Source organism: Electrona antarctica (assembly GCF_951216825.1).
Source record: "Electrona antarctica genome assembly, chromosome: 11".
Classification (NCBI taxonomy): Eukaryota; Metazoa; Chordata; class Actinopteri; order Myctophiformes; family Myctophidae; genus Electrona; species Electrona antarctica.
Window position 1 is genome coordinate 16726887 of NC_136792.1, and position 26275 is coordinate 16753161.

The 26275-nt window shown below is 43.5% G+C and overlaps 1 protein-coding gene across 1 annotated transcript; it reads left to right on the forward strand.

The window, feature by feature from the left end:
* zbtb16b (zinc finger and BTB domain containing 16b) lies at window positions 1-26237 on the forward strand. Its single transcript, XM_079514284.1, has 7 exons — window positions 1-134; window positions 1266-2519; window positions 9025-9122; window positions 13646-13732; window positions 22129-22299; window positions 23887-24054; window positions 24852-26237. Exons 2-7 carry the CDS (start codon window positions 1348-1350, stop codon window positions 25079-25081), a joined length of 1926 nt encoding a protein of 641 aa, XP_079370410.1. The 5' UTR covers window positions 1-134; window positions 1266-1347; the 3' UTR covers window positions 25082-26237.
* Window positions 26238-26275: the final 38 nt, after the last annotated feature.

Here is a 26275-nt window from a genome sequence, read left to right on the forward strand (position 1 = left end):
CAAAGCAGTGACGTCGCCTGGGTGATGATTTGCTTACTTGGAGCAGGAGTGAGTTTGGAGCGGGTACTGTGAAATGCCTAACCATGATGTTGCCTGGATAATACCCCTGTCAGTGGAGACGGAAGGATATTGAGGTAAGGAGCATGACAGGACATGAGTGCCTTGATCTATTTCAGTGTGTTTCAGACTGGACATTTTTATACAGGTGGTCCTGAATCTGATCTAACGTGCTACTTTTCAGACAGACTAGGCTGCTATACAAATAATGTTTCCGTACCATATTGCATGCTACTTAGTGAGTGTTTATTGTCATTGAATATTAGTAGCCTAGCCATTTCAGACATGTTGAGAATGCCTGAAGTTTGTCCGCCGCTGAAATTGGGAAATTAAAACTTGATTCGGTCTTGTAGTCTCGTCAAACCGCGTGCTGTAATTTTAGATTGGTTGTAATTTGCGGGAATAAGTATAGCTTTCGGCAGTGCCAGTAGATATAGCCTAAATCTAACGATTTATCCCGATGAGTGAGGCTATAGGGCTAAATGGTTGGTGTGCACCTGATGCGCTCTGATGTTGCGGATAGTTGGGACCAAGGATGTAACCTATCAGCATCACTCGAGCGTGCCTGGATGAGTGGTCCACAATGATTATAATGTTTTGGAGCCAAGCATTAGGTTACTTTGATATAGTTAAATATTCTTGAACTGGACGAATAAATATGTCGCATGTGCAGGTCATAATTATATTGATGGACGGAATAAGATATTTGGACAGTTTGATAACTTGTTTTACATTGGTCGTATATAGAAGTAGAGCTATAGCCTACTCCTTTGTGGTAGCTAATTGGCGGATTTGGCGCAATAAATAATAAACATTGTCTAAATAATAATGACACGTATATGTTTGTGCGCTACCTGTTGAAGGTAGTGGCTGATACAAGGAATGATATGGCATCTGTTCACTTTGCAGACATTATTAAAGCAGCACTGTCAAATGGACTTCAGTGTACATCAATCTGATTGTTTCCGCATTCTGTTGTCATTATTATTATTTAATTATTATTATTATTCATGTTGAATTGGTATATACTATGGCATATAAACCAAGTCAGATATTGAACATATTTTTGTTTTGTTTCATATTTATGATAAACAAAATAATATCCTACAAAATAATATCCTATTGCATTTATTCCCTCTCAATGAAGTACTGACTGAGTTATTCTGCACTGTGATCTTCTTCCACCTGACTTCCTCCCTGAGCTACAGCACAACAACCTAAAGGCCATTGGAGAGCCACACCTCATGCGTGGGCTCAGCGAGGGTCCGAGTGGATACGGGTCTAACAAACATGGGTGTCCTTCAGCTCCACAACCCCACGCATCCTAGCACGCTCCTGCAGCGGGCCAATCAGATGCGCCTGGCGGGAACGCTGTGCGATGTTATAATCACTGTGGACGGCCAAGAGTTCCCAGCCCACCGCACCGTGCTGGCCTGCACCAGCAAGATGTTCGAGATTCTGTTCCATCGCAGCAGCCGACACTATGCCCTGGACTTCCTGTCCCCCAAGACCTTCCAGCAGATCCTGGAGTACGCCTACACGGCCTCTCTGCAGGCCAGCGCCGAGGACCTGGACGACCTCCTGTACGCCGCTGAGATCCTGGAGATCGAGTACCTGGAGGAACAGTGCCTGAAGGTGCTGGAAACCATCCAGTCAGAGGAGAGCGAGGATGCAGCCGTCAGAGACCATAACGACCACAGCCGCGCCAGGCACTGGAGGCAAATGTTGATGTCCAAGAACAAGCATTCCGAACAGGACGGAAATAACTGCACCACGCTCACTGCCCTCCATCACCTCGCACTATGTCAGATGTCAGAGAGCACTTCCCCCGGCCCACAAACTGAAGGGGCTCCCCCATTGAGCCCCAGGCTGCACAAAGATGTCGATATGGAGAGCATGGCTCTCCAACAACAACCCCAGTATTTTGGCGTAGCCATGTTGGCCTCATCCCTGGCACCAGCAGGTAGCATAAAGACAGAGAGCATGCAGGTGGATGAGGCCAACGGCTATGAGGGAAGGTCCACCAGCGGAGGAGAAGTGAGCTGCATTTCTGAACAGCCTCGAGACGAGGGCCCGGGAACGCCACTCCGAGGCAGTGTGATCACCAGCGCCCGAGAGTTACACTCAGGCCAGGACGATGGAGGCCAAAAGGGGAGCTCTCTTGAAAGCTTCCCTGGGACAGCCGAGAGACATCTGGCCTCTCTGTACTCTATGCCTTCCAGCCACCCGGAGGAGGGGAGGATACCAGTGTCTGTCTCAATGGCCCCATCATCCCTGGTGATGCCACTTGATCCAAGGGCCTATGGCGGCCTCCTGCACCAGGGCCTGCTCCACAGGGAGCTGCTCAGCAGACTGGGCCAGTTTGCAGCAGGGATGAGGCGTGAGGGCCAGGCTCAAGGCCAGCTATGCTGTGGTGAATGTGGGCTTCAGCTGCACAACAGACAGGCTATGGAGCAGCACAGGTAGAGTAGACCTCCAGCCGTCAACACTCCCAAGATCAGTCTGTTTATGTTTATTATGCTTATTATGCTTATTATGATTATTATTATTATTATTATATACAGTATAGGCTATATCAAACATCATGCACGCACGCACGCACGCACGCACACACACATATATATATATATATATATATATATGCTGTCGGGAAGAAACCACCTAAGTCCAAACTGTTCATTTTTCAGGAAATGAAAAATATAACTTTTTCAGGAAATTAAGAATACCATACTGTATATTTTGAAAACAAAGCAATACTGCCTCATTAAAGTTGGTGTTGTGACTTTATATATTGTCAATTACTTGCATGAGAGGGGAAAGGTGGTGGAGTTAGTTGCTTTAGCAGACAGTGGACTGCTAAAGCCATTGGACAGGGTCCAATGGAGTTAAGAGGTTTTGTCCAAAGCGTTTTTGACTACTTCCATTGGTTCAATATTTTCGAAACAACACACACTAATTTATGGAAAAAAATAAAAAAATAAATAAAAACCTCAAAAATGGAGTTAGGTGGTTTCCTCCCGACAGCAACAACTTAGAGTGGTGCCCATTGGGCACTGGCGTAGTTGGAACAATGCAAGTTGTAAATTCATGCCCCTTCCATTTATTATGTCTGTGTCCCTTTTATGCCCTTTTATATGGAGTTCTTTGTCAGGCATGCTGATGCTCAAATATAGAGTCTATGCAGATGTCAGAACAGGCGGCCAGCTCCATATATGGAGATAGGGGTGATCAGGTGTGATCAATTGGCTAATTTGGGCCGTGTCCAGAGCCTGGGCATAGGCTTTTGTGCTAGGCTTTTTGTGACACCGGGCACTGCACTCCCTGTGCACTCCCTGTACACACCATCCATACCATGGTGTGTGTCAAATGTGAAGTCGGTGGGGCAAACGGTTCTCGAGTTATGTGGTTTACAGACGTACGTACAAATGTACGTACACACAGAGACATTGGTGCATTTTTATATTAGGATAAAATGTGCAATATCAAGGGCAAAGTGTAAGGTGGTCAGAATTATAGAAGGACTCAGTGACAGTATCCTGATATGGCTATGCATGCATGTGCCATATGGATATATTCCTTGTGCCTGCATGTGTGGATAGTGGTAAATGTGTTTATACTAGCAGATAGTCTTTCTAATGAATGATTTGTTCCATGATCTGTAGGATTACTCCGTATGTTTTTCAACATACAGTAGGCGATTAAGTCACTGTCAAATTTAAAGTCGGGGAAGAGTGTTCATCTAATCTATTATGTTAATTTGTTCTCAGAGACACCTGCACTCATGCCTGCAGAGTGAGACTTTTTGGAAAGTCATGAATTAGATCTTTGTTAGGCACTTAATATAGAGCAGCCTCCGTGTCGCATAATGCTGCTATTTACAAAGCTACTGCTTTTTTTCCCCTTCTTTTTTCTTTTCTTTTTGATTACTTCTACAGAAGTGTTTACACAGGCTGTTTTCGAAACTATTTGATATCTCTGCTGTCTGAGGGAAGAAACCAAACTAATTCCAAAATGTTAATTTTTTAGAAAATGAAAATAATAATAATAATAATTATATATATATATATATATAATATATAATATATATAATATATATATATATATATATAAATATTTTTTTAACCAACACACAGATGTAAAGGGTGTTCAATAGCACTGATTTTGCCTTTATTTGATGCACTGTACACAATAAGTTGACAGGAAATGGGGAGAGAGAGATGGGGAGTGACACGCTCCAAAGGTCGTCGGGATCGGGAGTTGAACCCGCAACACGCTGTCAGGTTGGATTAGCAGCCTAGGTGCCCGGACCGCTAGGCTGGCCCGGGCCAAGTTTGGCAGATAGTTTGAGGATCCAATGGAGTTAGGAGGTTTACGCCAAAGCACTTTTTAATGCCACGTGCCACGATTCTGTTCCACCCTAAAACATGATCATCAGGTATTATTATAATATAAGGAGGAAGAACTTTTTCCAAAAAGTGTACAGTATTTGTTAAAATCATGCTTTTATGTGGACAAGCCCACCAGTTCATTAAGTATGCCTGGTTTGCCTGGTGGGTGATGATGGGTGGTGATCCACCTGAACTGAAGCCGCACCCACAGCTGTAGTTGTATGATAAAGAGGGAGGGATTAGGGGAGGGGCTGATAGTGTGGTGTCACTATATTACTGTTTATTTCATTGGCCCGTTTGACTGTCAAGGGTTCAGCCTCCAGGAAGAAACCCTAAATACAAAGTTAATACACCATTGCACATAGACATATATACATAGACGCCCCTTCCGGCTCTGAGGCGTGTGTCAAAATTGAAGGCACTATTTTCCCGACATTCCTTGCGAAGAATAGCGGAAGCAAAGCGGAAGCTTGTCAAGCTTCCGCGTGCGTAACATAAGTCCCGGAAAAGACGCGCTGTGATTGGCCAGTAGTCACTTGAGTGACAGCGAGAGACATGGAGGATTCACATGAGTGACGTCACTCGGGCAGCGACGCAGTCGCCTTCAGCAAATGCCTTCAGCACTTCTAAATAAGAAAGCTGCGGAGAACTGTTGCTTTGTGTTCACTCTTTTAATGTTTTCTGTTAGTAATCTAATCCCCCCTGGCTCTGATGTTGTATTGTTAATAACTTTGTTGTTTGTGTTTGTTTGTTTGTCTTGTTTTGTAATGTATATTGTCATGACTGTTATAAAGATTTGTTAAAAAAGAAAAAGCCTTCAGCACTGCACTTCCGCCTTCATTGGGATACACGTCGCTCCAATGAACTGCAGCGGCAAATGAGGCGTCTATGTATATATGTCTATGCCATTGCACATAGAAACAGCTCCAGGGTGTCTAATGAAGTACTGTCACCTCATAGACACATGGAAAACTGGGAAAATACAAAAAATTTGGCACTCCATCTTTAACCAACACACAGACGTAAAGGGTATTCAATAGCATTGATTTATTAAAATAAAATATATGCATTCCTCAGCATCATTAGAGAACTTCTCAATAGGAACCGTCTGTCATTTGAACAGTAAACTACATATTTGCACGATGACAATTTTACACTTATGTCATGAAACCTAATGAGGCCACCAACCTCATCCCTCGACTCACAAATGCATGCGATTGATATTTCATGTTTGTGCCACTCCAGAGTTTAAGGGATGGCTCTCCAATAAAATGTGGCATACTGTGATTCCATTTGCACACTTACATTTAGGTTAGCCTTAAATGAACACTCACAGGATTTGACTGTGTACTCATGCAGATAGTTTCCTACATTTTGTAAATAATACATTTTAAATAATACATTAATTAGAGGGAAAATAATACCTTAAAGTGAAAATAGCAGCTCTATAGATGCGACGTGTAGATCGGTAGCTATTTTCACTAGTTTGGGACACGGGGAGACATGACATTTCTCTTCTGGTTCTCCAGCTAAAAGGTTTTGGAACCACTAAGATAGACAGATGTCATTGGTAGAGTCATACTGTGTTTAATTTACACCGGTCTCTTTATTTGTTCGTCTCTAAATGTTCTGATGAATTGAAAATGGTGGACCCTGTTGTAAGTGTAATGCTTTATCAGTGTGTCGTCCACAATAACAGTCTTTGTATTGAGTTGTGCTTTCATGTGAAATGTACTCATTCTGCAAACAGTTAATAAATATTTCAATCAATCAATCAATCAATCAATCAATCAATCAATCTAACCAGGTCAATGTATTGTTGTATGTAGACCTCTTGTAACCTATAGGTGGTTGTACCTTTCATGCCTGGAACACATCTATGTGGATGTTGATATGATGTGCGTGCGTGCGTGCGTGCGTGCGTGCGTGCGTGCGTGCGTAAATGCGTAAATGCGTAAATGCGTGCGTGCGTGCGTAAGTGCGTGTGTGCGTGCGTAAATGCGTGCGTGCGTGCGTGCGTAAATGCAGTTAGTCATGAAGTGCTTGAAGCCTACTTTGCCTGCTTGAAGTTTGTGACTGACATGTCTTCTCTGAGCTATACAAAAAAAATACATTTGCAAAGAGTACTTTGTATGAAATTATGTAAAACTGGATAATTCCAGCACTTATGCAGGAAATGTAAGGAACTGCAATTATATAAAATTACAGGCAAGAAAAAAATAAGAATAAAGAAACTGCGCAGGATGTCGGACACTGACAGTGTGTATTTTTTACTTTCTTATAGATTAGTGCCTTTTAGGTTCTACGAAGTGGCAACTAAGGCATACAGTATGTCTAGGAATTTAGGATCAGTCAGGTTGCTGAGGCAGATTTGGAGATATATGAGTATTTCTAAGTTGGACGTTTATTACAAGTTGGTGGTCAAGCAGTTCCCTGACTAACTCAAAGAGCACAGGCCCTTATTATCATTATGCTTAAATAAGATGCTCCCAAGAAGAGATATCTTAAGATCAGCAAACATGTTTGTCCAGCTAGCAACCAACCTGGTTAGACTTACCCCTACACAAGCACAACGGGAGTTAGAGCTCACCATAATGTGGAGGGGGAAAAAAGCCTATTTTATGCTCCATCGTATGATGAAACTAGAAAGGTCGCAATTTTAAAAAATTGCAAAGTGTGGTTGCCGCAGTGGCTTACATATGCCCCTCCCACTGATATTGCCAGCCAATTACAATTTCAAGTCACACATGTGATCATGTGTAAGTATTGTAAGGGATTTATGCCCCCAAAAATCATGTTTTACACCATACAGTTACATTTTTGGCATTTGCGGCGCCCCCTATGGATGAAAATGGAATTGCTTTTGGAACTTGGTTGATTGAACCACCCGGGACATGTGATTCAAATTTGGGATGGATCGGACATTCCGTTCGTGATTTATGGCATTTTTTGTAAAATAGGCCCCTCCTACTATCTTCGGACGACGATTACGGCCGAACGATACGCACTACCAACGTTCCGCCTGTGGCGTTTTCATCGGAAAGGTCCAGAGATCATGTGTACCAATGTTTGTGAGATTTGGACAAAATCTGTAGGAGGAGGAGACAAAAGTGTGTTTTGGAGAAAATTCAAAATGGCGGAAAATCTATCATGACGCAAATGGGCGTGGCCTATATGGGGAGATGCGTCATAAGCCAAGGAATCCAGGGAAAAAAATATTTTGATTTTACGACCTACAGTTCAAGAGTTATAAGCCAAAACGTAAAGTGGGCTGTTATAGCGCCACCATGAGGCCGACCAATAACATTATAAGTTCATTAATTTTAGTAATTATTATGAACCTACCCTCCAAGTTTTGTAACTATAGTGCTTACAGTCTCTGAGGAAAAAATACTTGAATGTGACAAAATGCTAAAAATTGCATTTTCCCATTCATGTCAATGGGGAAATTCTATTCACTAATAAATTCATATCAATTAAACTATACAACATTTCTCTTAAAAAAATACAAGCACATCCTTCCCGATGAAGCCGGTCAATTTGAGATATGGCTCAAGTGCGTACAGTCAAAACAGTGGGTGGAGTAGCACATCAAAAAAAAGACTAATCCAGGTAAATAAAGAATAAAGTGTTACAATTACAATAGTCTGGTTGCCCTTTAGGGCAACCACACTAACTATAAATTGGGCTCAACATGGTTAGAAGGGGTTACAATGTGCGGACAAGATGGCACGCAACAGTTATATAAGATATCTAGTCATAGGCAGGATAAGTAGGCCTACTGTTCAAGATATTATTCCACATGTTTTATGAGCAAAGTCCTACACATCAAGTCAATAACGTGGTGTACATTTTTGGTGTTACATTTTCAGGATAATTTCTTTTGACCACAGATTGTGTTCCAGCCATGGATGGCTGTGAGGCCATTTGTTGGTCAGAGGGGATATAAGGATAACGTGTGTGGTTGGATGCGTGTGATATGATATGATGGCTTTCGCTGCAGGCAGAGCTTCAGCAGCGAATCATCTTTTTCCCCCCCCTTTTAATAGCAGTGTGTGTGTGTGTGTGTGTGTGTGTGTGTGTGTGTGTGTGTGTGTGTGTGTGTGTGTGTGTGTGTGTGCGTGTGCGTGTGCGCGTGCGTGTGTGCGTGTGTGTGTGCGTGCGTGTGTGTGTGTGTGTGCGCGCACGAGCATGTGTGTGCCTGACTGCGTGTGCGTGCATGTACTGTATTTGTATGCACTCTGAAATTAGCCAGATATCCTATTGTCGGTGTTCTCTTAGCATTCATGCCGTGTGATTCACAACAGCAAAGGCTTCTCTCACTAATGATGTCGCATTCAGTGATTGATTCGTGTCAGAATGCAAACGTGCTGTTCTTTATGGGGACAACAATGCTATACTTGCCTTTGGAGGACCTTACAGAAAAGGAATAAAAACATAGCACTATTGTGTTTTCTCTCTTTCTCTCTCTCTCTCTCTCTCTCTCTCTCTCTCTCTCTCTCTCTCTCTCTCTCTTTCATACATGAATTGTATTGTATTGTATTGTCTTGACTAACATTACAGTTGTGTTGTTCAATAGGAAGCTGCATAACAGGGAAAGGGGCCATGGCTGTGAATACTGTGGCAAGATCTTCCCGGACAGCGTACGGCTAAGGATGCACATGCTGTCTCATGCAGGTGATTATAATTAACCATCACACATTGATCTGGGTACAACCCAGCCGTCCGACAGACAGACAGACAGACAGACGGACTGACTGACTGACCTGACTGACCAACTGACAGACAGACGGACAGACAGACTGACAGACAGACACATTTTTAATGTTTTGTTTTTTTGTGGCTTTCGCCTTTATTTTATATTTTTTATGGAGGGACAGACAGTAGGCTGACAGGAAATGGGGAGAGAGACGGGGGAGTGACATGCAGTAAAGGCCGTCGGGATCGGGAGTCGAACCCGCGGCACACTGCCAGACTGGATCACCAGCCAAGGTGCCTGGACCGCTGAGCCACGGCCCAGGCCGACAGACACATTTTTGACCCTGAAAGAAATTCCTAACTTGAAAGGTTACTAGAAAGCTGAGTAGGTACAACGATGCTATAAGTGAAATAGAAAGTAAAATATACAAGCAAAAAATATGTTGGCACTGTTGACATGTATACACATAGCAGCAATGCTAAGAAGGTCAAATATACAGGCCATAATAATAAAAACAACAGGCCTCTAGAATTGGCAGTGCAGACTGTGAATTAAAGGTTAACATGGCTGTGGACATTTCTGCGGCACATAATCCACAGAAACGTTTCTCTGTCTATTCTAGGCTACTTTGTTTGGAAAATCTCTTGCCACTGTAAATATTGCTCCCCATATTAAGATCACGTCTGTGCCTACTTACTGTAGATCTCTGTCTGTGTGTGTGTGTGTGTGTGTGTGTGTGTGTGTGTGTGTGTGTGTGTGTGTGTGTGTGTGTGTGTGTGTGTGTGTGTGTGTGTGTGTGTGTGTGTGTGTGTGTGTGTGTCTCTCTCTCTCTCTCTCTCTCTCTCTCTCTCTCTCTCACACACACACACACACACACACACACACACACACACACACACACACACACACACACACACACACACACACACACACACACACACACACACACACACAGACTGTCTCTCTGTCTCTCTCTCTGACTCTGTCTCTCTCTGTCTTACTCCCCACACCACCACCAAAGTCTTTCAGTTGAATCTTTGTGTGTTTTTTGGGAGATTTTTGGCAGTTCGCCAGCTCTGCCCCTTCTGAGTGATGACATCATCAGCTGCCGGCAGGCCTGGGTGTTCTGCCAGTGTTCCGAAGCGTGTGTGATGGCTCGCTCGCAGATGTGTGTCCAGGAACACACTGTACCCAAATGCAGACTTAATCAGACCTGACTGCTCTCCCAGCTACTTTATCCAAAATAGAGAAAGAGGGGGAGAGGCGGGAGAGAGGCGGGAGGGAGAGAGGGGGCTAAAAATGAAACTAAAATAAAAGCAGAGACCCCGGTCTGAATATGAGAATAGACAAGGCTAGCTCATTGACATTTGTTCAGGGCAGGGTGACATGACACATGAGAGAAAATCATTCCCACCTTAAACAAATGTTTAGAAAGGACTTTACCTGGGCCATACCATGCCCTGGTGCTATTCTGTGCCACCACCTGGGCCATACCATGCCCTGGTGCTGTTCTGTGCCACCTTGCTCCTGTGGAGCCAGACTGGCATATACGTGCGCTGGCTGCTATTGCTGTCCCTGGCAACAAGGTGCTCCTAATTTCCAATTCACAAAGACATTCGAATTTGAATTCTCACAAAATTATATCCTCCGCATTCCCTCAATGTGCTAACACATAATGCCATGGGGAAAAAAGAGATGTCGATCTTATTGTCACCGTGTATTTCAGTATAGCAGCCTTAGATCCCGCTGGTTGCTAAGGAGCGAGTTCTCCGCCCGTTCTAATGGGCTGATTTAGTATTCAGCTCGATGCTGGCTCTTATTTTGGTATGCCAGACAAAGTGTTTTGATGGAGGACGATTGCAGCCGTGTCTGGAGACAGTTTGATGGTTTATGGATGAGAGCACACTCCGTGCCTTTGACTGCACAAGACAATGCACTATGTTCTCTTCCTCCCTAATCACACAATCTCACACAACACAACACACCACGCTGGCCAGCGTCACACAACATTAGGATCCACCACACTGCCATAGCATTTTATGCTTTGGAAACTTCTGTCACGCACGTTTTTATTATTTATTTTTTTTGCCGTAGAAAACAAAAGCGGTGTTCCAAAACAATAACAGTTTTCTTTTAGGGGGGGGGTTGGGGGGGGTGGGGGGGGGGGGGTAGAATGAAACATATGAAGCAGTTGTGCTGCATTTGTGTATAGAGGTTATAGTGCGAGTTGAAAGAGGACCACATTTTGCCTGCCGTGTTCAGAGTTCCCAAAGCTTGTGGGTGTTTTAATGAGTCATTTTAACTTCATTTAAAGCCAGCTGAGCAGAAAATAGATCAGGGAATGAGCCCTGGGCCAGTATGGATCTGCAACCGATTTACATCTCAGTGAGAGCCAACCCACATCCAAACAGCTGTAAGTGAGTGTGCATGTGTTACACTGTACATGTGCACGTGCAGGTGTGTGTGTGTGTGTGTGTGTGTGTGCGTGCGTGCGTGTGTGCGTGCGTGCGTGCGTGCGTGCGTGCGTGCGTCCGTGCGTGCGTGCGTGCGTGCGTGCGTGCGTGCGTGCGTGCGTGCGTGCGCGCGTGCGTGCGTGCACGCGCATGGATGAGTGAATCCGTTTGTGTCTCTGTGCAGGTGTGAGTGCATCAGAATTCAACATTTGTGCAAGTGCTGTACACTCGTGTCTTCATGAGAACAGCCATGGGCATTCCAAAGGTGGGCTGAATACTGTAGTTGCACTGTAACATGTGAGGGGATTTGGAGTGTTGACTCTGAAGTGTGTTTTCTGTTTGTTTGATAGAGGGATGTGCCGCAGGCGGAAAGCGTCTGCTGTTGAGAGAACACCCAGTCCTTCTGTGGCCTCTCATGCAGACAGTGTGCTCAGTGTTCAGAGTCTGATAACAGGGCATGGTAAATAAAACTCTTCAGCGCTCTGTGAAGAGGCAGGCTATGGCACACTGTCTGGTGCCATTGTCCCGAGTTCCTTTTTTACCCTGGATTCTTCCATTCCATTGTGCCATGTACAGTATAGTTAGTATATAGTACTGTACTGTATGTGCTTCCTTAACTTACAGCACTAGTATTTACAGACTAATGAGAAGCCCCAGGGAATTTCAAAATGAACAAATGGAAAACAGGCGTGACTCTGCTCTCATGTCCTACTGTCGGTTCCTTTTTGTTTTTTGTAAGAACAGCCATATAACCGTCAAAAGCTCACGTTCACACGTATTCGTTCACAAGTATTTGAATACAGTGAAACCCTTTGCTTAACTTTATATTGGTGGTTATGTCTCATTAGGTCAGGGCTACTCCACTTAAGATGGCTCAGGAGTCACTCAGCACAATACCAAAGCTACAAATGTCAGTATTATTTTTGAAATGTTTACAAATGTATTTTGTAACAGACTACACGACTAGTGACCACCCTAAAGGGCAAAGTCACATGCATGCGTCCGCCTTTGGCATGGCGGGTCAGATCAACATATGGAATTAATTCTGTACTGGCCATATATGGAGCGTGTCTTGAGTGGACAGGGTTTGATGAGGTCAGATCAACATGTCAGAACAGGTCAGCTCCATATATGGAGATCTAAGGGTTGCAGCGGGCGCAGTGTCTTGAGTGTACAGGGTTTAATGAGGGCCCAGGTAGGGCCGGCGGGCTTTAATTTTCAGGCCTGTTGAGAACTCTAGTTTTCGCCGGCTGCCGGGCGTGGCTGCAGTAATAACTTTGGGGCGGACCCGTCTAGAGTTTGAATGGACAGGTATCAGTCAAAACATCGAAGAGGTGTCAGAACAGGTCAGCTCCATATATGGAGATTTGAGGTTTGAAGTCAGATATAGAGTTGCTGTAACCTGACTCCGCCAGATGGGGCAGCAGAGAGTACACTGGGTTCCCCCCTCCTGCTCCCATCTGGGAACTCTCAGGCAGACTTGATGCCCGGCCACAAAACGGCCTGGCCAATCAGCAGCAGCTTCTAGCAGCTTCTAGCAGCAGCTTCTAGCTTCTAGCTGCTGCTGATTGGCCAGGCCTTCATATATGGAGAAGGCCATATATGGAGCATGTCACGAGGCGTGACGGAACGACTGAGGAAATGACTGACGGACTGACAGGTTTTGCAGGTTTTCATAGTAATCTACGACCTACCGTTGCAATAAGGCCAAACCTCAATGAACAAAAACATTGTGATTAATTAATGATGAAGTTACAAAATGAGTCTTCATTCACAAAATGTGAAGAGAACATAATGTATGAACAGATTATCACAGGTGAATAAATAAGTAAGTGGTTAATACTCAACTGACATCAGGCCATATCACTTTCTCTTGGAACAAAGTAAAACAATACTATATGGATACCTACAATCTTGTTCAAAACAATGAAAATAACTAATTATGTTTTATTGGTGTGACCATGACGGGCAGCAGGTACATTAAACTGGGGCCGCGGGGTGAGTAGCACTGGATTAGGATAAATGTTCATTGTTGTGATTTCCTACAGCTCCTGCCGAAGCACTGATGTGTGATCAATGTGGAGCCACGTTCTCATCAGAGGATGCTCTGGAAGCACACAGGAGAACACACACAGGTACAGTACAAACACGCACGCACGCACGCACCCACCCACGCACGCACGCACGTGTTACGTTAATGTGTGTCTTGGAAAGCATAACATTTGAACTATTGATTAAACTGTGACTTTGAAACTTTTGCTCATGGGTCCAAACGTGCTTGTCATGCTGGCTGGGTTAAACTGTTCCTGTCATTATGCTCTATAATTTATCCACTCTGGGGTGGGGAGGGGGGGCTCTCACATATCACCCACTAATATCTTTTGGCATCCATGGAGTGTACATACTACTTCACAACAGCCACAGGGGTTGTTTGTTTTTACTGTTAGTTCATTATTATGTGATAGATATACCATGGTCTGTTCCTGTGTTAGAGTGGCTAAAGTATTATTTACCATACCTTCCGTGACTACAATATCCTGCATGTTTTGTTTAGGAATACCTTTCCATAACACAAAGGAAGTAAAACTCAGAAATGTCTGAAACATTACAACCAATGACTTTTTTTTTTACCAAACCACTCTAACCCAGTCGGGTCTTTACTGTTGGTCAACAGCATGTATGCCTCACGGTGTCTGAATCCACACCTTTTCTGCTACTGTCAGAGAAAGGTGATAACCCTCTCCGGAGCATTGGCATGTAACTGTAACTCCAGGTGGCACACACAGTATGAATAGTTAATGCTTGTGGACATGGAGGGGTGTTAACGATGCCCAGAAGTCTCTACCCTCATCTCTTCTGGTTGTAAACATCCAGAGCTCCGTTTCACCTTGGCAGCGTATCCAGTGCAGGGTACAGAAGGGCATTACTCTCTCATTTTGTCATGATCTCAGTTTGGTCTAGTGTGACCCATGACCTGTTTTACTGCCTCTTTACTGTGCCTCACAACATCACACTGCACTGAAATGGAGGATAGGCTATGTTTTCAGTTGCTTTTAGGATTAGCTTGTTCACATCTCCATGGATACATTTATATTTCATAAACCTCGACTGTACTTCACATTCACCAGATCACATAGCCTTGAGATTCAGATCTTGATTCAGCGTGTTGTGATAGTGATACGCATGGCTTGGTATTGCCATTAGGTATAACCAGTGAGCCAAATGAGTTTCCTCTTGGCAGATTAACACTTGTCAGACCTCGGCAGCTGCAACAGTGGCCCACCCCCACTGCTTTAAGGAGACCTTCTGCAACAGTGGCCCACCCCCACTGCTTTAAGGAGACCTTCTCTTAAGCAATTTGGCAGCGTTTGGCTGGATGTGGCTATAGTTTACGGTAAAAGTCTCTTTTGCTATTTTGATATGTCAGAGGTGAATGGCCATGGGTTGCTGTAGTTTGAGATCAAAGAGAGGAGGGGGTTCGCGGGCAGGCTGGAACGTGGGAAGGGAAAGGGGGTGGCTTCCCAAGGGCATGTGGCTGGCGGGTGGCACTGGATGCCAAGACTCAGAGGAAAAACAACATCATGTGCTGCTGTTTACTCCTCTCTTACAGCACTGTCATAGTCTCCTCTGACCTACTTATCAGTGCCCAAAATAAAAGAATGGATCTGTCTCTGAACTGCGCGAACAACAATGGCGTTTGTTTGATTACAACTACTGTAGTTATGCCTCTGGGGTATTCAGCGTTTTGACTATAATATGTAATGTAAAGAGTTTTATAACACCCAGTGACTGTAGATAATCTATCCGACACGATGGCAGAGACTGGATATACTGCAGATCATAATACTCGCTAACTATTCTGCTACATTACCTTCTGGGCAAAGGCTGTATGAGTGCTGCCACTGTGGGTTTCAAAGCAGCTGCACTTTTCACAGTCATGCATTTTAAACTCCGTCCATCAATAGAATATGATGACTGTCTGTGCCAGCTCTAATTAATCCATTGAGACCTGGAACGCATCCATGTCACGTTAGCGTTTAACCACATTAACCATTAACCCATTTTGGGGCGGGAACCCCTTTTGGTGTTTTAAACATTGTTATAATTTAGCTATTGAAAAATAGCAGATCTACAAGCTCATAGCGCGCCACCGAGTGGCGCGCTATGAACTTGTAGGTCTGCTATTTTTGAAAAATCGTTAAAATGTGCCTCAAATCTTTCCAAAAATTGTCATGATTTAGAAAACTTTTTTTTTTAATTTCGACGTCAGGCCTGAATGGGTTAAACAGTTCTATAACCCATTCAGCCACGCTATGGGCTTTGCCATGTTGCCATTGTTGAAATAAACCCTTTACCCTCACCTAATTGCGTGTCCGACTGTCCGTCATTATACTGGCCCCTACTGTTAATACCCAGCTAACATTCACACAGATTTTAAACTGAATGGATGTAATGTTCTAGTTGCCTGTTGCACTGGGTCACAGTGGCATGTCTGCGCTTCCTGTTGTTCGGCGTATAAAAGGAACACTGTCACTACAGTGTACTATAGCGGGGGTCTTCAGGCCAAGGACCCCTTAGCTGAGAGAGAGATGAAGCAGGGACGGCCCACTAAATATAAAACTGTGATTGAACTTTTTCATAGATTTCAGATAGCTTCATAGTCTTTATGACAGCACTATCGCCATCAGCATATTTTGGATTCATGTTTATTTGTATTTAACCACTTGCACGCGTTGTGCGCCTGTAGATCTGCTATTTTTTGGCAAAAGTACTCCTCAGAATATGGATGCTAGGGTTCAAGTGGATATTGTAAGAAAGAAAAATCCTATCACACAAAGATTTTGGGGCCCTCCTGTAGTAACTCTGAGGACCCCCTAGCGGTTCCGCACCCCCTGTTGACGATCCCTGTACTATAGTCTCCATCGGGGAAGTACTGTATGCTTAAAATGCAAGAAATCAGCGCAGTGGATATGGGGAGCAGCGTGTGACCTCAATGAACTGGTCCATGGAATGGTGGTTAAACACGAGCAACGTATCTCTTGTTGCATTAATTATTGAGCTGGTTGTACCTCACTCGGGTAGATTAGCAGTCTACTGATGTGTGCCTGAGGTCATATCAGGTACTGTAGTCTGCGTGTGTGTGTGTGTGTGTGTGTGTGTGTGTGTGTGTGTGTGTGTGTGTGTGTGTGTGTGTGTGTGTGTGTGTGTGTGTGTGTGTGTGTGTGTGTGTGTGTGTGTGTGTGTGTGTGTGTGTGTGTGTGTGTGTGTGTGTGTGTGTGTGTGTGTGTGTGTGTGTGTGTGTGTGCGCGCGCCTGCGTATGGTTCTAGCATCCCCATAGCCACAGTCAATGCATCTGCAGGGAGTTGTCTGAGTGAACACGCAAGCATGAATGTACCGGGTCATTTGAGGTCTAGCACACAATGCAGCCTACATGACTGTGTATGGTTAACTGGGTCATGAGTGTCCGAGACAGTTAGCACACTATATGCACTGAGCTGAGACATAACGGGAACATTATTAAATGCAGCTTGTGTGATGATGGGTGTCATAGTAAATTCAGTGTGCATGGCCTAAACCATGAGGCAGCCTCGTGAAGTGTGGATTTACGAAAAATGCATTATATTCCTCTGCATTGTCATGGTGGGAGTGGATTTATTTTAACCCAATAATACCTGGGGTCAATTCTACAAATGCCTTCAGTAGGCTACAGTTTGCACTTTCAAGATAAAAAGGGGGAAATCTAAAATGACTGTGATGTTGCGCGAAAAATAGACAATCTACATTCTACAATGTTGCATTTTTGAGAATTTCTGAAAACACCTGGAATGACATGCCCAAAATAAGGAAGTCAGATTGAAAGTGGGTTAAGCTTTGAGTTGCAAATGTGGCTTGCAATTTACATGCAAGCCTGCTCAGTTAATTAGGACAACATATAGTACACAATAGACATGAATGAAAATATGATTGTTCTTACAACAAAAAAAAGAAGGAAAAAAAAGAGCTGTTTCAGATATTTATTTTGTTTGGAAAAAAAATGTTGGATTGTTTAGTGGTTGAAAAGAAGCATAGTGTTGAACAAATCAACATCATTCATGTAGGTGCTTACTGGACATTAATTCTAAAGTAAATCTACCAAATAAGGCCAACGTGCAGAAAACATGCTGGAGATTTTCATTCATCATTGAATGCAATCTCTTGTTCAATTTGCAGTGGGTTTACTCCCAGATTCTCAGGGTGGGAAAACTTTTGTCAGCCATTTGAAAAGGAACAGGCTGCGCTTATTTGTGAATGAAGGGATTAGCTTGAACACGTTCACCCAAGGAGGACCATGATCCTATCTGGTTGCCTAGACACATGGTTTTGTCTCTGAGGCAGCGTGAGAGCTTGGCTGGGTCCCACCTCAGTTGGACTGAATGAGTGGCAGATGTAGCAAGGCGAACTGTGTTTAACCACATGACCACGCAAGTCTTCTCACACCCTATTTTGTACATAAACTGAAATGGTGTAAAAATCTGAAGCCAATCTTGATTTAATAGCATCACCGTTTGCATCACATCACAAAAATGATATATAATGAGAAACACCAAAGATATATAAATTCTTCTTTCTTGCATTGAGAGGAGTAGTTTAAGCTGAATTGCTTTTCCCACTGGAAAGTGTGAAAGGCATACTCTCACAGGACGAGACAATGCTCAGTTCGCTCTCCATCCTTTGAGGACCACCATTGATTACATGGTATTTACCCCATTGAGGACCAAGGGTCAAGGGTCATCCTGTAGTCCCATATCCATTGTCTAGTTAAGGGTGAGAAAGCAGGGGGCAAAGACAAGCCAACTTTAGGACCTACTTTGTTACAGAGAAAGCTTCTCAGCACTGAGAGCTAAAGCCTATTGGAAAACACTACAGGCAATACTTTTTGTTTGGAAATGTTAACTGGGAGCACTGAAGCACGTAGTGATCAGACAAAATGTCATCACGCACACAAACACTTTAGGTTCATTTTTACTCCATCGGATAGTGGCGTCGCTAGCCGAAACTACAACTTCTAGAAGCTAACAACACGTTGTAACATGATGCATTGTTATCGTGTAGATCTGACACTGTTGTGCAATGAAGTAGAAGTTGGGTTTTTTTAGCTTTTGTTTACGCATTAGGATCTTGTTTGCCATATTTATTTTTAGCATTTTGTGTAGTTGAGCTTAGCTACTCCTGGGATGTTGTCACTCGATGTCAGCCTGAGATCAACAGTCAGAGTCTTTTGATGGAACATTTGTCATGTTCCCTTCCCAATATGGTTTCCATGACGGTAAATTAGTAGACTGCCTGGCAGAAGGGTAAAGACTAATTTATACTTAAAGCACTGGGCAGCAGTGGCTCAGGTGGTAGAGTGGCCGCTTGGGAAACCAAAGGTTCCCGTTTTGTTTCACGGCTCCCCCTGGGTTAGTGCTGCTTTCCTCTGCAGTGAATAAGGACATTGTGAAGTGCTATATAAATGCACTATTTACCATTTATACTCCATTGTATGACTGTGTCACTCATTTCCGCTTATTTTCAGCGAGCAAATATGTGGCCTTGAAAAAATACATTAAGCTTAAGATTAACTAACATAAAACAGAAACAGATCTAGTGCACACACTGTATACAATACATGAATCAAAAAAGAAAAGAAGAGATACAAATGTTATCTATTTATCTATATTCTTACGATAACAACCACACAGAACAAATGTCACAAGCTTACAAAGTGATGTTATTTTTATTCAATGTATTCAATTCTGAGGTGTCAACTATATGAATAGTTATAATTCCGTGCCCAAAAATGAAACTCTTTGGCTATCTGCACGCACACACACACACACACGTGCGTGCGTGCGTGCGTGCGTGCGTGCGTGCGTGCTTGCGTGCGTGCGTGCGTGCGTGCGTGTGTGTGTGTGTGTGTGTGTGCGTGCGCGTGTGCGAGTGAGTGTGTGCGCGCACGTGCGTGAGAGTGACAGAGAGAGAGAGAGAGTCTGAGTTCTATTGTGAATGGGAGTTGGTTTCATGTACATGCCTATTCAAAATACAGCTGGGAAATAGATTGAGCCTAATGCTATGATCACATTGTTTGGTTTTTGAATAATAGCTGTCAGAGCCACGGGACGCGTAGCTAACAACATCACTAGTGCCCAGTATCCCCCTCCTCCGACTCTGTCTTTAAAAAAAAGTCCCCACCCCCCCAAAAAGAAAAATCCACAACAAATTCTCTCAAGTGCCCAGTTGTGTGTGAAAAAAGTGTCCAGTCTTCATAAGTGCCCACTCTGCCCATATACCGTTTAGATAGCTGTGGACTCTGCTCAGTCTCTGAAAACTGGACACTTTAAAATAGAAATCACTCCCCCTGCTGGATGCATAAAATATTGCAATGTTGATGTTTGATGATGAAACATCACAGTTCTACATTGGAGGTCGTCCGGAGAATCCATTGTTTGAACCTCAAATGTTTGGTATTTAAGTAGATCATCATTCCGAGTCAACGGCTGCTTGCTGGACAGTGAATTGGCTTTAGTAATGCATGCCGGAGAGAAAACAAGTCTGATGAGACAGTTCTTGTCTGTTCAGTGATACAGAGGCTGGCAAAGGCTAGTTTTCAACTGAGAAAAAAAGTGTTACATTTTCTGGGGTGCTGGAAATATGTCATTTTGGTCAAGCGAAAGGGTCGTGCGACAAAGTATAAACTATCCATAAGAATAGAGGCTTGGGGAGCAAGGGTCTTTTGTCAAGGTCTAAAATATTGAGATCCGTGGGTGAGAAAAGGCCCCTGGTCATTAGGAAGCAGCAGCAGCATAAAGACTATGGGAGTGTAGGAGTTGCATGAAGGGCCTAGTATGACTAATGGGTTTGGTCAATGATGCCTTGAACCATATTGTGTATCTATTGTGTTAATGGCCACAGGGTAACACTTCTGACAGGTGCAACTCATTCCATCAGACTGTGGGCTATAGTGTTGTAAAGAATGAGGAATGTCTTTCATTCCTGTTTGATGCCTATTAGTAGTTAGTTACTACTAATGTCTATGTCTATTAATGATTGAAAATGATCTGTGCTGTGAACATTATTTTAAGGATATATATACACATACTTCATTTTAAACCTTTTAGGCTAGGCAGGCTAATGATGGAACTGGAAAAATGTATAAGAAATAATCTTAGATGATGCCTCACAAACAAAAAGCACCTAGTTTAGTGTATTATGTGTAAACACTAAAAACTGTGTTTCGTTTGATAGAATTGTACAATGCATGTATTTCTTAGAAAATGTGATTTATTCATTATTATTATTGTTATTATTATAATTATTATTATTATAATTATTATTTCATTTTACTTTGAAACTGTTAACTTGATTGAACCTGAAGCAAGTGTCTGACACTCTTCCTTCTTAGTATGAGTGTGCTGTATCCCTTTCCCTGCACTAATTCCAATTTAATTGCCAGTTGCCTCAAGGCACTTCAATAACAGTAACAAATGATTTGATTTAGTGGACCTCATCAGACTGCATTTTAAATGCGACACAGCAACCCCACTTGAATTCCAATGAAGTACTGGCACAGCCCTCTGTTTACTAATGATCCTCCGCTGGAGATGTCTGATTGAATCTGAGTCAGGAGCAATGGGACCTGCTAGCATTGTAAATGATCCACAACCTGAGCAAAGAGAGAAATAAGGACCTCATAATCTCACATTAAAGCTTAACTCTTCAGGACATGCACATTATTAGCAACGCAATTGATTAAGCCATCAGTCTAAACATCTCGTATGAATTTGCACGCAGGTGCAGGCCGAGGGTGCTAGGATGGTGTTACGAGACGAGACGGCATGCACACCCTGTAGATCAAATGGTGACTGTATGACAGCCAATGGATGGTCTTCATATTGACGTTCTCACTTAAACTACCCTGCCTGCGTCTCCCCATCTGTATTCCTCTCCACACTCTGTGCAACAGGAAAGCAGCCCCAAAGTGATGCCAGGTCACACACAGGATTAAACTGGATTGTGTTTTTTCCCGCAGTCCTGCCTTTAATGGCTTGATATCACTACTTAACATTCTGCACAGAGCACATAGTGTAGGCATCATTTAGGGTGGAGCGGCTATCAGCCGCTCTCTGAGCACAGAGACAGAGGACTTCACAGGCGAGAGCTGACTCCTGATGGGGAATGAGGAGAATAATTACACATCTAACACACCAGGAAGAAGCCATTGATTGTGTGATTGGCACGTTCCACATTGTGTTTGAAATTCCTAAAGAAAACAATGACTTTCCGGGTTTAAAATAGAGTGCATAAAGACTGTAGTTGAAAGCGCCCATGGACTTTTGGGAGAGTTAGTCGAGGTAGAAGCACTTTCTCTTTGAAAGAAGCCTGTTTTTTTTTTGTTTTTTTTTTCCTTAGAGACTCAGAGAAAGTTGAAGTGACCCAGTTTCACCACTTAAGGCCCTGTCTGCGCACAGTACTGAAATAACTGTGTGTCTCTGTCTTGTGCACTCTCTCCAGGGACTGACATGGCTGTGTTCTGTCTGCTGTGTGCAAAGCGCTTCCAGACCCAGAAGGCCCTGCAGCAGCACATGGAGGTCCATGCAGGCATGCACAGTTACATTTGCAGCCACTGCGATCGTCCCTTCCCCAGCCACACAACACTCAAAAGACACTTACGCTCTCACACAGGTAAGACAGTGGTGTAAAAAGTACTCACATGTTTTACTTAAGTAAAGTAACCGGAATTCAAAATGTACTTGAGGTAAAGTACAAAAGTATTGGCATCAAAATGTACCAAAAGTAAAAGTACTTTTTATGCAAAATGTCCCATTTCATGTTTTCAAATGTATGCAAATCTTTTGAAAATAGCAGATCTACAAGCACACAATGTGTAGCATCACGATGCATTGTGAGCTTGTAGATCGGCTATTTTCAAATGGCCAAAATGTATAGGCCTGAAAGTGGTTAATGTATGTTTTTGTAATATCAAAATCTGCAAATCAACTAGTAACTAAAGTTTTCACATAAATGTAGTTGAGTAAAAGTACAATATACTATATATCTGAGATGTAGTGGAGTAGAGATATATATCTGAGATGTAGTGGAGTAGAAGTAAAGGTATTGGAAGTTGGAATTACTCAAGTAAAGTACAAATACCTCAAAGTTTTACTTAATTACAGTACTTAAGTAAGTTACTTTCCACCACTGGGTAAGACATGGATCGTTGACCCTGCCGAAAAGCCTGGTCCTACCTTTATATTCACCATCATAATCGGTGCTAATGCCTGCTGGATCCTCAAGTGATGCACATCCACATGTGATCACTGAATCAGTGGCATCAGAATAGGGCATTATGTTGTTGTACGTTATCTGTCTGAAAGATTCTAGACAATTTGCATCCACTTTCCTGCTTCCCTTGCCATCTCTGTGAGATGACTCACCTCTCTGATGACAGCACTGTACTGTTATGGCCTGGTCGACGGGCGTATTTTGGGCAATTTCATCCTGTTTATATTTGGGGTTCTTAGACAGCCTTTGGGCTTCTACAATTCACGGCTGTCAGTTCTGGTGCAGTTCACCCAAAATGATAGAGGAAACCCAAATAAATATTGAAGGGAAAGCAAATGGAAATGACTTGTCTGCGTGTTTCACCAGGGGTGAGTCTCAGTGCCACAGGAGACGGGGAGATATTTACTGAAAAGATGTCCCCCTTTCTTCTTTTACCTTAAATAACTCTCTCGACTGTCAAGACGGCTTGATGTCTAGACAGGAGAAATACATAATTGATGTGAAGAGACAGAAGTGAAGGGAGTTTCGGCCACGGCTGCGTATCTTGTTTGTCTGCTTCGAAGTAACATTTTGTAAATGTCATCTGCTGCGTATAGTGGCGTGCGGTATTGGGGAGAATCAGCCCGTAATGAGCAGAGCAGTGTATCCTCTGACTTGGTAGTTGCTGTGGACACTGAGATAATGAGGCACATAGGTCATTGGAGATGAGTCCAACCCTCAGCCTAGGAGAGAAATACATTAACTACAGTGTGTGGAAAGACACAGCCACACATGTCTGGGGGACCTTTATTAGCTATTAGCAGACAGCTGGGAGGAGACTCCTTGCATAGTAATGTTAGCCATGTCTGGAAGCACATTGTCCCCACCCCTGCGACCATGTGACTGGCGCGGATGGTTAAGTTATGTAGCATACACGTCATTCTAATGACAATGTTGCTGTTTTATTACTGGTCATTATAAAGGGTGTGACACTGCTGTGTTTTTCAGGCGATCACCCGTTTGAGTGCGAGTTCTGCGGAACCTGTTTCAGAGATGACGGCACTTTGAGGGGACACAAGCGCATCCACACAGGAGAGAAGCCTTACGAGTGTAACGGCTGCGGCAAGAGGTTCAGCCTCAAGCACCAGCTGGAGACACACTACCGTGTACACACAGGTCAGAGGGCAAAACCTCCCCAAAAGCCTTGTTTTATTTCATTGTTCGACTGTGTTGCTTGCCAAAATGAACCGATTTCCAATAGAAACAAAATGCAACGCTTGGCGAAATATCAATTAAATATTTGTTTTCATTGAAATGTGGCACGATGCTCGCCAAAACATTTTTGGCAAGTGACACACCCGTTATCTTAAAACAAACACGCCCCTCTCTCGCACGCACGCACACACACGCACGCACACGCACACGCACGCACGCACGCACGCACGCACGCACGCACGCACGCACGCACGCACGCACGCACGCACGCACACACACACACACACACACACACACACACACACACACATGCAGGTGAACTGAATTAACACATAGCCCGCTAGCATATTGAAAAATTAGGATCTAATTCACGCCAGAATCTTTCCCAGTTGAGCTCTTATTTTGAAAAGCCACATTTCCAGACTACCGGAAGTGAACATAACCTAGTAAGTAGAACATGTCCCGGGTTCGACTCCCAATCCCGACGGCCTTTACTGCATGTCACCCACCCATCTCTCTCCCCATTTCCTGTCAGCCTACTGTGTCCCTCCATAAAAATATATATAAAATAAAGACAAAAAAAACATAGAAAATAGGCTTTAATTGACCTAGATCTACGGCAATGGCGCGGAGGGTGTTGAAGTTATTACAGTTAAAGAACATCAAATTGAATCAAAGACTTATTCACCCAAAGCTCAATATTCATACAAAGTTCATGTTATTATGCTCTTCCCTTCCTGAATTTTAAATGTTTTCAGGTGAGAAGCCATTTGAGTGCAAGCTGTGTCACCAGCGTTCACGAGACTACTCGGCTATGATTAAGCACCTGCGTACTCACAACGGAGCATCTCCGTACCAGTGCACCATATGCCAGGACTTCTGCCCCAGCCTGGCTGCCATGCAAAAGCACATGAAGGGCCACAGACCAGAGGATGTGCCCTCCGACTGGAGGATAGAAAAGACTTACCTTTACGTCTGCTATGTCTGAGCGGGACTTAGACCGTAACACACACACACACACACGCACGCACGCACGCACACACGCACACACACACGCGCACGTGCGCGCACACACAGCGGGGTGTGATTTATTGTGTGGAAGGGGGTGTTTGTGGATGTGTAGGTATTTATACTTACATATATACCGGTAGGCATACAAACACACACAAGCAGATACAAGTTACATGCAAATGCATATACACAACTAAAAAGGCTAGAAAAGAACTAGAAAGACTCATTAGCGCGTGAATCTCCGCCAGGAGGTATGCCCTACCTCTCTCCATCTTTCTGTCTGTCTGCGGCATGTGATGACAATGTTTTGGGGATGTGCGTGTAAGAAAAGCCACAGGCAATGGGGAATGGGATATAACAAAGGACTGTTGCATCATTATGGTGCATTCCAAAGTGACAGGCTGTATGGAGAAAAATATTTGGACAGTGAACACACCGAAAAGTAGTGTGGCATATTGTCATCACTAAGACAAACATGACATTACAATGCTGTAGCGGCCTAATAATACTTTGCAATACAGTATGTGTGCAGGACGCTCCCATCTCCTCAATGTTCTGTGTAATCTGCAAAGTTTGATTGCTAATTCACTTGGTCCAATTTGAAACGTCAGGTTTTCACTGTTCCACAACTTTGCAAGTTCTTCGCAAGAGGAAGTAAAGAATGCAATGTCATTGACGTTACGGCTACACAAGTTGACAGTCAGTTGTAGGCCTACATGAAACTGAAGAGTAATGGCATATAGGATGAGATGTATTATACATGTAAGGTGGCAAACCATGCCAGCATATTCTCTGGAATGAGATCTGATGTGTGTTAAAGGCACTAAAGACAGCTCAAACAAAGTTGAATGTGCATGGACATTATACTATGATTTGGGGGTTTTGAGGTAGGTCATCACATGTTTACAGTATTTTGGTATTAATCTAATGATGATTTGTGCCAGTGTATAATCTCTGCAATTAGGTTGTAACGATAAATCCCTTAAAATTGGAGTGCCATTTTTGAAATTTTCAAAAAAGTGTACAGTATTTGTTAAAATGTCGTTTTAATGACACTTTAACACGCCCACCAGGCATGAACTGGTGGCATGAACTGGTGGGTGGTGATGGGTGGTGATCCACCTGAACTGAAGCCACAGCTGTTGTATGATAAAGGGGGAGGGGTTAGGGG

Coding starts and splice junctions, on each gene's coding strand:
- zbtb16b (XM_079514284.1), top strand. CDS start 1,348: ATGGGTGTCCTTCAGCTCCACAACCCCACGCATCCTAGCACGCTCCTG. Junction 9,123..13,645: donor GCACATGCTGTCTCATGCAG/GTGATTATAATT, acceptor GATTTCCTACAG/CTCCTGCCGAAGCACTGATG. Junction 13,733..22,128: donor ACACAGGAGAACACACACAG/GTACAGTACAAA, acceptor CACTCTCTCCAG/GGACTGACATGGCTGTGTTC.